Here is a 15,515-nt window from a genome sequence, read left to right as displayed (position 1 = left end):
AAAAAGATTAGTACGTGATTTGTAGAGGAGTCACAGTGTTACAATCCTTTTCAGTGACCTGGAACCACGTTTCTGAAATTCAATTTGAATATTAGTTCCTAAAATTCAGGAATTTCTCAACACCCAATTTCCAACAAGTAGACAGAGAATAGCATCCACAATGACCTAAAACCTTCTTGATTCTAATCTTGCTTGACTGTGTTGGACAAAGCATTATGTAGTTAAAATGGGTGGTAAAAAACTAATGGAGGAGGGAAGACAAATGAACAACAGGATCTGAAGGGAAGGTGACAGGCAGATTGAAGACAATAAAGTAGGAAATATTTTTGCAATAAATACACTATATATATTAAGTATATGTCGAACGGGCATCTTAGTATTAGGAGTTACTGTACTATTCAAGCATAAAATAGTTGCTGAGTTGCTGAAAGTTGTGTAGGGAGACTTTTGATTTTTGTTTCAATATTTCTGTGTGCTTTATATTCTCTCTCTCTCTCTCTCTTTTTTTTTTTTTTTTTTACAATGGATATGTATTATTTGGTGGTGATAATCTAATTTTTAAATGGTTCTATTGCTAGCAATATTGGTGGTGATGGGTTTGCTCTTTTGGGATCTTTCAGTGTTAAATATTTTAGTGCAGATGAAATCAATGGAAGACTGGTAACTTAATTTTGCCAAACAAGGACAGCATCATTTCATACAATCGAGAAAATTTTATACCAAAATAATACATAATTTCCAAATAAGCCACTTAAAAATTAAAACAAACAAACAACAACCTCTATTTTTAAAATAACCTACATTACATTACCAATATTATTCTCCTCTGCCTGGTGATCCTTGAACACTCTCGCTAAATAGCATCTCTACAGACCAGATGGTCTCTGGGCAACCTTCCAATGTTATGATTTCTCAGACAAACTGATCACAAGTATTTTATATTTCAGATATGGTGCTGCCTATAATGGAGAGTTTTAGCACAATGAAAATTATAAAACTGAATACATCTGCTATGGCAATGAGGCTATTAGATGTCAACTCCAATGGCACCTAAATTCAGAGTGATGAATAAGAATGCAGCATGACTAATACGATCACTCCCAGATCATGCTCTCTCCAGGAAGCTCCCTCTTAAACTCTTTCAAGTTGGTTATAAAGGTTTCCCATGGCCAAATATCAAGCAGACTCCTCTGAGAGCCTGCCTTCAATTTCCCTCAATTCTCCTCCCTCCTCCCAACGTTCCCTGGGTTGTGTATCGAGTTCTTCAGATAAACTAGTGCGCCCACCAAAAATAGAAAATTAAGGAGCGCCTGGGTGGTTCAGTCAGTTAAGCATCCAACTCGTGATTTCAGCTCAGGTCATGATCTTGGGGTTGTGAGATCAAGCCCTGCATTTGGCTCTGCACTGGGCGTGGAGCCTGCTTAAGATTCTCTCTCTCTCCCTCTGCCCCTACCCTCCTCTAAACATGAAAAAAAAATAGATCATTAAAGCTTTCACTGGATTCTGGATGAACAATTTTAAACTTTGAAGGGATGTCCAGTTTTCAATCATGTATGGGCATATTTCTAAATATTGGTAGAAATAAAAAAATACGGATTATTTCTCCTTTTCATTTGGCCTTCTGTTACCTAAGGTTTGGTCATGATTTCAAGCACCATTGGATAAAAAAAGGATGAAACTCAGTTAATGCTACAAACGATAACTCAGTAAAAACTCATAGAAAGCTCTGAGAAACAAACTGAGGGCTTCAGAGGGGAGGGGGGTGGGGGAATGGGATTGTGATGGGTAGTAAGGAGGGCACGTATTGCATGGTACACTGGGTGTTATACGCAACTAATGAATCATCGAACTTTACATCAGAAACCAGGGATGTACTGTATGGTGACTAACATAATATAATAAAAAAAAAAAAAGAAAGAAAGCAAATATAAGTTGGATCACCTTTATGTCTCCACATTCAGCAAAAATGCTATCATCTCGTTGGTGGCCCTACCTAATCCCTTCCTTATTTGCCGTTATGCACCCTTCCCTACCCTTAGCCCACCAGCACTTTCTAGCCCAATATCATCCTTTATTTTTTCTTTCAGAGCACTCAGTGTCAGATGTAATGAATTTTTATGCCTCCCTTACCTGGAATGCATGTTCTCTGAGAGCCAGGTTCAAAGCATCACATGCATTTGGGGTGAACCTGCCACTTGCATCTTAGGCATGGAGCATCCATGTTCTGCTCATACGTGTATTCTAGTTCTAAGCATGATGCCAGACCCGCATGGAGTTACATCAGAATCCTGATACTAAAGATTGCAACAATGACTGTAAGTGTATCACAATTTCTGAGATGGGGAAAAAAGTGTTTCAAAAGAAAGAGATAATGGTAACAAGCATGACTCAATTAAGTATTTCTTGAATGAATCAGTCAACATGTAGAGTTAAAACTAAATTTGTTGGCATTTATACCCCTCTAACTACAGCTACCTAAACAGACACCTATTCATACTTTTGAATAACTAAAGGAGACTTCCTTCTCTCCACGGATTCAGTCCCTCATTATGTGAATATCTGATTGCCTACTATGTGCCCAATATTGTTCTTGGTGCTACTGGGGCTACCGTACACACTCACTTTGAAGACACCTACTGGCTAGGGAGGGAGGGGTTTCTTCCTGTGATCTATGGACCACTTGTGATTGACTCACCCAAACTATATGGAGGGCTTTAAAATCTGCTTTTTAAAAAAAAGATTTTATTTTTAAGTAATCTCATCACCCAACATGGGGCTTGAACTCACAATCCCGAGATCAAGAGTCACATGCTCTACCGACTGAGCCAGATAGGTGCCCTCAAAATCTACATTTTTCAATAAGATTCTGTATGACTCATACATACTAAAGCTGAAAAAAAATAATCTTCAGAGTCTAGCATCCCTCTTTTTCTATAAAGTCCTCCTCAATCATCCCTATTCAAAGTTTTGTCACCCTTCTCTATACTCATGGCCCTTACACTTCATGGCAGCCATGTGCAATTAAGCCTGTCTTGTTCCAGCTCCTACAGCAGAAAGGTGACGTGCTGTAATAGTGCGTTCTGGTGGCACGTCACCTTGAGTTCCATTTCTAGATCTACCGCTTGCCACCTGGATAAACTTGTAAGCCGCTTCCCACATCTGAAATAGGGAGCTAACGCCTATCTTATAGCACTGCTTTGAGGACTAAGTAAGATAACCAAGGAGAGCCCACAGCTCAGTATTTGGCACAGAGCAAGCGTTCTGTGAACGCTGACTGCTGTTTTTATTTTCCATCATTTTGTTTTTTGATTTTACCTTTTTGCCCTCTGATGCACTCTTTCCACACTCAAGTGAGGTCAATGGCAAGAAGAAACTTTTGTCTCCCATCCGGCATGTTGCGGTCAGGGGTATTATGACTGTATGGGTTAGAAAGACACTACCAGGCTTCGCAGGAATATTATTTTTCCGGGATATGTAAAGAACACAGGACTTTACTTCACCTTAGTCACACGTAGGGTTACTCAGTAAGGTCCAGAATCATCACAAATAGAGAAACGAAAACCCAAGATGGCAAGAAATAAGCCAATCTTCTGCACACAACATGTCTCGTTTTGTGTGCGGATTGTTTTCTGGGTAGCCCAGGTTACTTCACTACGAATTTGTTGCTTTGAGCTTTTGACAAATCAAACGCCATCGTCGACTTGCTGAGGTCAGAATGAACAAATCTTGCATGCTAGTCTGTCATTTCTACTTCTCTTCTTTACACTTCTCTCATACTGATGGCAAAATGTATTATGATTCTTCAAAAACAAGAGTAAAAAGAGTGCTGGAATCAGCTAAGCACAAAATAATAATAGTGTCACTAGGAACAATTATCTTCTTCTGAACAAATGACACAAAAATATACAAGTAAAAACAAAAATTAGAGGTTAAGATAACGTGACCATATATAAGATTGATTGAAAACTCAAGAAGACCTGGTGTAAAAAGAGGGTTGAGTTTTAACTGCATGTCAATACAGAGTTGAGGAATATATCTGAGAATGTTCAAATACAAAGACAGTGATATTTGATGAAGCCATATAGTAAGGTCACTTTGCAGAATGTTCTGAAATATGCTTTGATTAAAGTGATTAAGTTAGCAAACTATGGTGTGAAACTATAATGGACCCGGGGGGGGGGGAAGCAGCTCTCTTATTCTTAGCAAGAAAAGTTATATTTGATAGTATTTGGGGTGTTACCCTAGACACTATCAAGAACAAAAATTTCTAGGCGATGAATAAAATCCACAAACCCTCAAGAGAATACATTTAAATACTAAATTTTACATACTTCTTGAAGAACCCACTAACTGTGTTCTAAGCAATCTTATGCGGTAACTGCGTAAAAGTCAATTTGCTACTGACCCCTTATTTAAATGAAAGGACGTGCAAGTAGATGAGCAATTTATAATGTAAATAAATCCATATTCCTTCTTTTCTCTCCTTCTAAAATGTAAATTGTCTCAGTCATTTATAGCAACCTTGATCTTAGCGAAAAGCATTTTCTAAGATTTAAGTAATAAATTACTGGGGGAGACGACGCACCAAAGCACAGCCAGTAATTCTAAGAGAAACTGGCTACTGGCTATGGATTCACTCCAAGACCCGGAGGCCCAGAGATCTAGTCCCATGGGTGTTTATGCTTCTTTTAATTCTCCAAATCCCATGGAAAGAATAAAGGGTATCTATTTCAATAACTGGAACACAATCTACCCAAGAGCTCTACTAAGGAACTAGACCTCAGCCTTGAGTTTTTCTTTTCCCCTAAAGCATGTTATTCTAATTCATTCCCTGTTTGCTGGATCAGATCTATCCACTTCTTTCTGTCTCCATCATCATCCTCCTGACCAGGCTACCCTAATCTCTCCTGAGCTATGGCACTAGCTGCCAGAATGGTACCTGCTTTGCTCCTACACCAAGAGTTCTTTTTTTTTTTTTTTTAAAGATTTTATTTATTTATGGGACAGAGAGACAGCCAGCGAGAGAGGGAACACAGCAGGGGAGTGGGAGAGGAAGAAGCAGGCTCCCAGCCGAGGAGCCCGATGTGGGACTCGATCCTGGAACGCCGGGATCACGCCCTGAGCCGAAGGCAGACGCTCAACGACTGCGCTACCCAGGCGCCCCTACACCAAGAGTTCTTAAAAAGAGAAGCTGGAATGAGCTTTAAAAATTTTAATCAAATCATGTCTCCCTCCTTAAAAGATTCCATAGACCTCTATCATGCTTACTTACTATGATGCCCTATGTGATCTGGACTTTTCCAAACCCTCAGCTCACACTAGCCATGCATATCTTCCTATTTCTCAAACCCAGTAACCTTGTTCCAACTACGAGGTGTTCCCAACTTGCTCCTCCCTCCCCCTGCAATGCTCAGTGCAGCTCTCTACCTGTGAGCCTTCTTCTATTTCAGGTCTCAGCTAAAATGTCACCTCTTCCAAAAGCTCTCTTCATTATCACTCGAGATAAAATGGATCCCTTCATCAAATTACTCTCCATTATTCTATGCTGTGTTGTTCTTAGTACTTATCATTTGGTTTGCGAGGACAAAAATTCCATGTCTGTCAACCCACCATTCAATTCACAATGTCTAGTGTAGGAACTGACAACGAGTAGACCATTAATACACATCTACTGAGTGGATGGATAATTCCATCTAAGCTCAACGTTACCAACACCCATATTCTCTTTATACACTTTTCAAAGATGAGAAAAATGATATTAGAAGTTTCCTTCCAAAATCCCTTCTCACACACTACTACCGCCCCCCCCCCCACACCCCGGGCTTAAACCAAGAGAAGCTTTCTACATTGTTATTTTCTCAAAGTGGTATCATTGTTTATAGATTTCTCAGGCATGGTGTCCTTTGAGATGGAATTCTTGTCAAGATGGTGGAGAGGTTGGCATATCATAGATAACGATATAATTACTATAAAAGGAGTCAAATCCCAGAGGACACCATGAGGGTCTTTCCCACCTTCAATCTTAAAGTGATCCGGCCTAGGTGAAATCACAAATCAGATATTTCTAACGTGAGACATTTCTAACGTAAGAGATGACACCTGGCAAGGAAAAATGCTGGGGATTGCAACTAAACCGAGAACTACTCTTCTTAAGAAGCAATCTTTATTATTACAGTAATAAGAGCAAAATACGTTCAGCGAATCATCTATTTTTGAAAAGGAAGCTAAGCAAAGGCAGCAGCTAACAATCACCTGACCACTTCTCTGTCAGTCTCCCGGTGACTCAACTATCCACCCCTTCTTCGTTTCCTCACCTCAGGAAGGGGATAGAAAACATCGGTCTAAATCTCAAGATGGTACAAGGTGAAGGAGCCTCCTGCCTGGGGCTATCCCAGCAACACAGGACACCTCTGGAAGCTCCATTGTTTTAAGCCATTAACTACTAGTTAGGTACAAAGTTGAGTCCAGTGAAAATTGGCTTCCACATAATTTGAACTCGGAAAGTGCTAGAGGACACAGTGTATTGTCTGTGTATGTGTAGACATAACAAAGCTATTTTCATGCACAGTGCTGGCAGAAGGCCCATGGTAACTGCTCCGTGGGTCTGGTTACAATTATTTCACTATAGGGAATCATCCAGGACAGTACATCCCTTCTCTGTCCGCCGGGCCTCAAGTGGAAATGTGCGCTGTTTTTACCTCACAAACCTTTTCAGCTCTCCTCCCTGATCACATTTTAAGTCTCCCCACCCTCCTCATGCTACACATCCCAACCCTTCATGCCAGAAATCTCAGCTAAACGCTAAGCCCAAACTACAACATTACAGTACTCAAGAAACTCTGAGAGTATGGGGGCAAAGGGAGAGTGTTCACTCCGTCCTTACCCTTGTAATTCTGCAGACTCTGGGCACATGGCTTGTATTCCCACTCTTTGTGCGTGTCTTTCTGAAGTTCTAAGTGAAATAAGTAAAACGCTCCTAAAAGGAAAGAGTTGGTATGTTCTCTGCTCTTTTACCTCAGCGACCAAATGCATTTGCCTCCCCGCCCACTGCTGCATTTCGTACGGGGGAATGTGGCCCTTGGGAGAATTTCTGATGGAACATTTTATACTGAAATGTGTTTTTAATTAAGACAAAACAAAGAAGATAAGAAGAGTCTACAAGATATCAGGACTAAGATGCTAACCCCAATATTTAGAAATGTGTATGTCTATCGAGTCCTCCTTATATGGGCCTCCCTGCAAGATGGTCAGTTCTCGAACTTTGAAGTCCCTCCAGGAGTTACTTTAAGTCAGCTTCTTAAAAACTCCAGGCACCATCTCAACTGTCCCAGGTATTAATTTCTCACAATAATTGAATCTCAAACATTTGGAGCATTTCCTCCTATTTTTCCTCCATTGGAAACATACATAGGTAAGACAGAGGTTATAATGAAAGGTAGAGCAAAGGCATAGAGTGATGGATCAGGGGGAACTGCATACCATTTATATGGATGGACTTTGTAGGTTTATAAGAAATGCAGATGGTAAGTTTAATTTCCTGAGAAAAGAATTTTCAGGATGGTTTTTCTGAAATCAACAGCATATGGTGTGAATCATCTTGGGGCTCAACGCATATTTAATTCTTCACACACTGACCTTTCCATGTCTCACATTATCCCTTCCACTAAAGACCAAAGGGAGAGGGGCTTCTCTTGGAAGCTAAGGGAGGGAATAACATCATGTCTTTATTTTACCCGAGTTAAGCTCGGTTCTAAGGAACAATAAGTAAACTGGGTAAGGGGAGGGTTGAGGTGGTGTGGGGAGAAGACACTAATCAACACCAGTGAGAGGAACTGAAAGATAAAAATAATGAATACATGAAATTGAGCAATTCTGTTCACCTCATTTCCCTGGTACAAAAAATAAGGAGGTTGAACTAGACGGACTGATCTAATGCTTGTTTGGAAATGACCTTTTGTAAAACACCGTGCTTAGATGTCACAGAGGATATAAAAGTGTCGTGGAGCCAATGTTCCAAGTTGGATCATGGAGGCTGGCCATTTCTCTTTCTGGCCAAAGCCTGCATGCTCCCCCAAAATGATTGCATTGGCTTTCTTAAACAATTTGTGAATATATGTTAGTGTAAACTGAAGGCAAGTGACATGTTTTTACAAATATTTGAATTATGTCCTGCCTAATTCACTTAGCATCTAATATGATGCTTTTTTTAAAGTATGAACTAGATATTTGTTATATGCATAGAAATAAATACTGTAGGGTACAATCCTTAGTCTCAAGGAATTTAAGCCTCGTTTGGCAGAGAATACATACGAAAACATCTGTAGTACAACAACAAACTAAGTTACTTAGTACTATATTCTCTCTCTCTACATTCTATAACCTGTGTTCTACAAATACGTACATATGTCCCAACAATACCTTTGAACTAGGAGAGAACAGAGAGGTAATCTAGCCTACCCAGAGGTGTGTGTACAGTAGCCCAAGGAGAGAGCTAGCGAGCCAGCAAACCAGAAGCAGCAAATATTTAATATATTCCAGGTGTATTTCTAGTACGGAATGACTGCTGCCACCCCAATTTGTGTATTTGCTGAAGTTAGGTCCAGATACATGAGACGTTCTCAAAGGAAGGTATCCCTGAGGCCCCTGAGATATGAAATCTGAGGAAAACGCTTCTAGGTCACTTAAAACAAGGATTTATGGAATATTCTATGTATCAGTAGCCTCCTTCTCAAAGTCCTAAATCATTTTAGAAATTGCTACCCGACTCAGTCCCTTTTATTGACCATTCACTGTGCAACATTTCTGGATTGCTGAATATATATTATTCAGATTTCCAATGAAAGACCATTTGCAACTTAAGGCCAAAAGGTTTCTTTGGTAAACTTAAATTTTGAATGTCCTGAGCTAATGCTGGGAACTGAACATACAAAAGACTCCATTAAACTAGCTTCTTGCTGCTGATAGTCACAGACACAGGTCAGGGAAACTTTCAGTAAAACATAATATAAGAAACTGAACAGTAGGGGCGCCTGGGTGGCTCAGTCAGTTAAGTGTCTGCCTCTGGCTCAGGTCATGACCTCAGGGTCCCACACTGGGCTCTCTGCTCAGCGGGGAGCCTGCTTCTCCTTCTTCCTCTGCCCCTCCCCCTGCTCGTGCTCTCTCTCTCAAATAAATAAAAGTCTTCAAAAAAAAAAAAAGAATCTAAACAGTATATTTTTATGACTGTCAATTATTTCAATTTTTGTTTTATAAACCATCTTATAGGAAACATCACTTGCTAACAACTGTCTTTTCTCTTCCCAGGGGGCTAGAAAACTGGAATGTATATGTTCGCATCAAGATGCAAGGCTCTTTATACACGTGACCTGGTGTTCTTCTAGGCTGCTTACCTAAAACTGTTAGTCATGTTCCACTACTTTCTTCATTTAAGGACACTCATTTTACTAGAACTTTCTGAGTTAGGCCATACAGAAACACATCACTTGAAGAAGCAATGGCCCAAATGATAATTAGTTCACTCGTAATCACTGTACATATTCCCTCTTCACTCCACTGAAAAACCCGATAGTTCCTTCCAAATCCACAAAACCTCCAACACCTGAAATATTATAAACCTCTGAACTCATACATACGTGACACGAGCACCCCAACACAAAAAGTGTGCCCCCCTCTTTTAAGAGCACAGTTTTTTTCTCTTATTCTGACACCGCTTACAGTTTTTCGAAAGGTAAGAAATGTACAGCGTTCGGTGCCCTGGCAACATCTTTGGCGGCAGAAGGAAAGTGCCGGATTTACATGAAAGGCAAAGTGTGCGATGAGGCTGTCAGAGGCAGCTGGAGAGAAGAGGCTCCAACCCAGGAAAAGCGGGAACGGCGGTGGCGTTTTAGAGGCTCTCAGAATCCTTCCGGTCTTGGGAGGAGAACCCTCGTACCTGAGGGTCTGGGGTGCGTTACAGTGGAGTCTGTTACAACACAGGACCTTACACACCCGTGGGAAGAGGAGGGCGGGGGGCGGGAGGGGTCTGTCCCCTGAGCTGTCACAGCGGAGTTCACTCATGCTCAAGCTTTTGTTGAGCGGGGACTAAGAGATCTGCACACTTAACCCTGATCTGTCTCTCGGCTTTGTATGTGTTTGTTTTCTTTTCTCTTAGATTCCCAAGAAGGTGTTTTGGGGTTTTTTTCTTTGTTTAGGGTAAAAGCTTTGAGGGGAGGGGAGCAAGAAGAATCAGAATGGCAGCGAGGCCAACGGCTGCAGCAGCCCCGAGAACGATCTACTCTTCCACTGATGCAGGCCAGCACCTGCCGATGCGAAGAAAGCAGGCTGCTCGGGAGCTGGGAGCGTTCCTGGAGTAGAGACTGCAATCGAGCGACCTTACAGGAAGCGAGGCTGCTTCCCTCAAGGGCATGAAGAGTTGGGCCATGCCAGTAAGCGGGGGCTCTTCACGCCCACACTGAGCCTCATCGGTCCTCACTGACTTGAGCGGGGGATGCGGGTCTCAAGTGTGGCAGTGTCCTGGGGCGTAACTCGGCCTCGCTCTGCCTTTCTCTCCTCTCCCCTTTCAAGGGACTGTCTTGTAGATCAGCCTTCTCAGCTTGTGAGAGGAGAGGCTGAATTTCCAAATACCAAGGTCCAAGTGGTGTTAAGTACTAGGATAAGGGGAGATCCCCGGGGAGGGGGTGCAGGGGCTGCTGAGCGGGTGAGGTGTGTTTGCAAGGCTTAGGCTTATTGCTTGAACAACTTCAGGCTCCGCGTGCTGTCATTAGAGCTCCTGGCTCCGATTTCTTAGTTCCACATACGTCTGACTCACGCGGGGGGCTCACGGCTTACTGACCCCAGTTGGTCATCCAAGTCTGACTCATTCTTTTAATACTCAGATGTCTTTCTCCTCACCTCCACCTTCACTCAGAGGCAAAGGGGGGCCTGTAGAACAAGCCAATGGCGTTAAGAGGCCAGGCTTATCCTTTTTTATTTTATCAAATGACTGACCATCTACTCTGGCCCCATGATCAAACTGTACCGCTTAAAATCTTAACCTATGGTGGATTTTTCCAGGTGGAGTCTCCTGCAACCTTCCTTCCACCCATCACAGCTGTGGCAAAAATTAGTCTTTAAAAACACTCAAAATGCAAAGAAAGAGAAAACAGGTGAAGACTTTCAGGGTGTTCCCAGCCCCAGAGCGAACTCATCCAACTAAGTGGGCTCTTTGGGGCCCAAATGTAAGGATTTTCCATTTGAGCTTAAAGAGTGGTCAAAAGAATTGTTGAAATCTTAGTTTTATAGTAATATCCTGAGGAACGGAGCATCGTGTAGGGCTATAGCCACAGACAGGGCACTTGGTTTCTAAGTTTGAGATGACAACTGTCTTTCGGGGGGGGATGGGGAGGGTGCAGGAAAAATCCCTGACCTTTTTTTCCCTTCAGTATTTTGTGCATTAGAAAATATTCCTGAGAAACACCTCAGAATTTCAGGATGAAGACAACGTATTTTCAAAAATCCCATCAACAGTGACCCACTTAAAAACAGACAGTTATGAGTGGAGACTTCCGGGGTCAGAACTGCCCAGTGAAAAGTCGTCACGTGAGAATTTAATAGGGTAAGGGCAAGTTTTTTGCTACACCCCAACTTTCACCACTTTAAAAGACATAATACCCTGAAATGATTAATATTTAACCTCACCAAAAAGGAAGAAGCACAGACATTTGTGGGAAGCTGGGCATCCCTTAGCACCAATGCTTCGGCAAGAGGCCAACAAGAGATTCGACACCTGCTATGTCCTGAATGTCTCTGTCCCCACAAAATTCGTATGTTGAAACCTATTGTCCATCGTGATGGTACTAGGACGTGGGGCCTTTGCGAGGTGATTAGATCGGGAGGGTGGAGCCTTCACGAGTGCGGTTACTACCCTTCTAAGAGCCCCCAGAGAGCGCCCTCACCATGCCCCTTCCTGCTGCCATGGGAACCACCTAGGAAGTGGCCTTCACCAGACACCGAATCTACCAGTATCTTGATTTTAGACTTCCAGGCCTCCAGCAAAAGGGGAAATAAATGTCTGTTGTTTATAAGCTACTCCATTTATGGTACTTTGCTATAGTGTTCTGTGCAGACAGGGGCAGCCACATCCAGGGCTGTGTTCTTCTGCTTGTCTTACTCCAAGGCTTTCCATGGCTTATAATTTACTCTTTCCACATTACGTTAAGGCCCAACTGCCTTAACATGGGTCCCTGCCTTAAAGAGGGGAAGCTGTAAATGTACTGAGAATGAGCCAGAACCTTTCTCATTGAAGTACCCGTGTCTCGTCATGATTCTTGTACACTTTCCCTGTCACCTGCTATTGCTGTATGTCAGGGTACGACTAAATCAAAGGGTCTTTCCCTTCCTCCCTCAGGCAGGGGTGCAAGGCTATTTTTGGAAAAACACTTACGTTATTACTTCAGTTGCTTTTATGATCCTCTTGTAGGAGGGTGTCAGAGTGCAGGCCCACAGTCCCTTTGCTAAAATCCTTGGACCTGATGCATTTGGAATTCAAAATTTTTTCAGGTATGGCATCCAGAGCACATATGACACAAAACTTCCAGTGAGGGGATCTAAGCCAGCACCTCAGAATCCAATCCATTCATATTTCTGCAGTAAAATGCATGAATTTTCACAACAAAGGCCGTAAAGGGCCTCAAACCCAGTTTGGGGCAAGCTTGGCCATCAAGGAGTTTGTGTGTCGAGTTTGCAAAAGAACTTTCAGTTTTCTGGGCATTTTGGATTTTGAAATTGAGGGTAAGAGAGTGTCGATCTGTAGAAGGTTTTGAAAGAATTAAAATCAGTGATATCAAAGAGTTAAGCAGCAAAATCTGTTGGTGCTTACGGCAAGAAGAGAGGAGACCTACTGCTCTCTCAAAGGGATCTTTCAGACACAGAGTTTGACCACGATGAACAGGATTAAAGGTAGATGGGTTGTTCCTGTCCCTGCACTTTGGCCATATGACCTTGACACATTCTGTCCCCCAGAGGGAGCGCTATTGTCATGGAATCTAAGCTGCTTCTCTCTTCCTCAGAGAAAGGGCCCCCGACTGCTCTGAGACTCACAGGAACATTCCCAGACTAGAATAAAAACCTCAACAAGGCAAGAGTGTTGGAGCCAATTGGCACGCTTGCACTATGACTCCATAATAAAGTAATTACACAGTTTGATTTTTTAAGGATATAAAAACTAAAAAAAAAAAAGTGTTTTTTCCCCCCTTAATATAGGTAAAATAATTCTTTTTAAAACTCTAATCTTTGGCGTTTTAAAGGTGGGATTTAGAAGGTTCTATTCTGGGTTCTTGTGCTAGGGATTCTATCATAGGGGATGGGTAAATTGTCCTTGAGATGAGGGGCTGTCATCAGCGGAGACATAAGGAGATAAAGGCTTACTTGGCTTCCAGGGCCAGTGCGATGATGCCCGCGGCCATGGGGGCCGAGGCCGAGGTCCCAGTGTGGTTGTCCGTGCAGCGCTGCCTCAGATCCGTGGTAATCTAGAAGACAGAAATGAAACATGTAGGATTCTGGGGTCCATGGGAGTCACATGCAAGTAGAAAGAAATTCACTCATAAAATAGAATGGACGGGTGTTGAAACAGTGGTTTTAAATTCCTTGCTTCTGCACTCCCGTGACCATATCACTTCTAGAGAACTGTCCGTAAATCAGCTTTGAAAACAGAAGCATCTGGAAATCGGACTCCACTTCTGTTAAAACTGGGGTCAGGACTAGGGTGAGTCTTTGGCTTGGAACATATGGGTTATGCAAATATGCCCTTCAGTTTTACCCCTCAAACCCCTGCCTGCTGCACCCCAGACCCAGCTTTAGTGAAAACTGAAGTTCTTTCATGACCCCAACATTTTTAATGATCAGATATGGTGAACCAACCACCAGACACCGAGCTAGGCATTGGAAGCGTCAAAGCACACAGTCTGGCCCCTGCCCTTCCAGAACGGTTATCTTGGGAGAGGCGTAGGTTTTAAAGCAAAGGCATGCTTGCTGTACAAGGAACATTGGTTTTTAGCATCCACAGAAATGTTGATGGAAGAACCAAGACCTCCTCAAAGATTTAACGTGAATACCAAAAACAAGGTTGAACCCAGGGTGCTTGGGGGGCGGTTACAGCACTAAGTGGCTGCCGGTATATCACAGAAGGAGATTTGCCATTTCTCCATTTTTTGAAATCAGAATGTGAGAACTAGATCATTTTTTCCTCTTGGTTTGAATCCAGTTTACTTCAGCTGTGGCTGAATAACATTCCTATCAGCAACAGCCGTGCTTTTTAACCTTTCTTTCATGATCATTTCACCCAGGGAGAAAAAGTTAAACTGAGATTCTCCTTAACAAGACAAATGAAACACTCTGAGGTAAGATTTTGCAAACCAGTGAAATAGCTAAGATTTTTAAAAAACCCTCCCTCCCCAACATGCGTCAACTTTTGCCTCCTTGGGGCTGATAGCGCTCCTGCTGGGAACGCACAAGCCTCTTGAGATGAGCTGGTGCTCTCACTGAAGTTACTGGAAGACAGTGGTTAAGCATTGTTTGGCATCAAGACAAATAGGAAAACTGGTGAAAGGTCATCAGAAAGGTGTGGGGGGATAAAGGCAGCTGAAAACAAAGTCCTGTTGTTCTAAGGTGTTTCCTTCCAGAGCAGTGTGAAGATTGGTTGATTTGGAAAGAAATCTGAACTTCACAGGAAGACCGTGCTGCCTAACGCCTCAGAAATGAGCCCTCCCCTGAAAGTTTCCTCAGGGGCCCCCAAGGATGTCTGAATGGACTCTAATTATCTGGTATGGATCTACAGTGACATGCTGGCTGACCTCGTTTCAGACAGGGCCATCGGTTCTGTCTTTTCTTTGTTCCTTTTGACACTTTTTATGTCACCAGACCATCCATACCAGATAGGCACTGATACCCGAGAAGTGGCAGAATGAACAAAAATATATAGAACCATAAAGACATAGTGGTGGGAGAGAGGAGGCAAGCCTTACCCTCTTTTCTTAAATAACTGAATGGTGGCCAAGAGCCCTGACAGTGTGTTTGGCAAGCAGGGGAGGGTGTTTCTTGATTAACAGACCTGATTAGGGCGCCATCTTCTGAACCTCCATGTTGGATGCTGGCAAGATGTCTGGGTAAACAGAGCCCTACCCACTTCTACATAAGAAACATTCTGGATTTTTAATTGTTGACTTTAAAAGGTATTTCTTTGTTTTTGTTTTGTTTTGTTGAGGTAAAAAGCACGTAACACAAATTTACCCTTTTAACAACTTCGAAGTGTCCAGTATAGTATTGTTAACTATATGCACGCTGCTGTACAACAGATCTCTAGAACATTTTCATCCTGTATGAATGAGACTCTACCCATTAAACGACTCCCCATTTTCTCCCCTCCTCCCAGCCTTTGGTAACCCGCATTCTATTTTCTGTTCCTATGAGCTCAACTACTCTTGGTACCTCATATAAACGTAATTGTATAGTATTTGTCTGTGTGTGTGTGTGTGTGACTG

The 15,515-nt window shown here is 42.4% G+C and overlaps 1 protein-coding gene across 1 annotated transcript in view; it reads right to left on the bottom strand.

The window, feature by feature from the left end:
• PCSK5 (proprotein convertase subtilisin/kexin type 5) overlaps positions 1-15,515 on the bottom strand; it is a 309,676-nt gene that overhangs the window by 88,205 nt on the left and 205,956 nt on the right. The window contains exon 9 of the mRNA XM_011231366.3: positions 13,405-13,505. Within this exon, the coding sequence (XP_011229668.1) occupies positions 13,405-13,505 (101 nt within the window). The remainder of the gene's footprint in view (positions 1-13,404; positions 13,506-15,515) is intronic.

This window comes from Ailuropoda melanoleuca, chromosome 17 (assembly GCF_002007445.2).
Source record: "Ailuropoda melanoleuca isolate Jingjing chromosome 17, ASM200744v2, whole genome shotgun sequence".
In the NCBI taxonomy this organism is placed as follows: domain Eukaryota; kingdom Metazoa; phylum Chordata; class Mammalia; order Carnivora; family Ursidae; genus Ailuropoda; species Ailuropoda melanoleuca.
The sequence above is the reverse complement of the archived record's forward strand: the minus strand, read 5'-3'. Positions and strand labels throughout refer to the sequence as shown.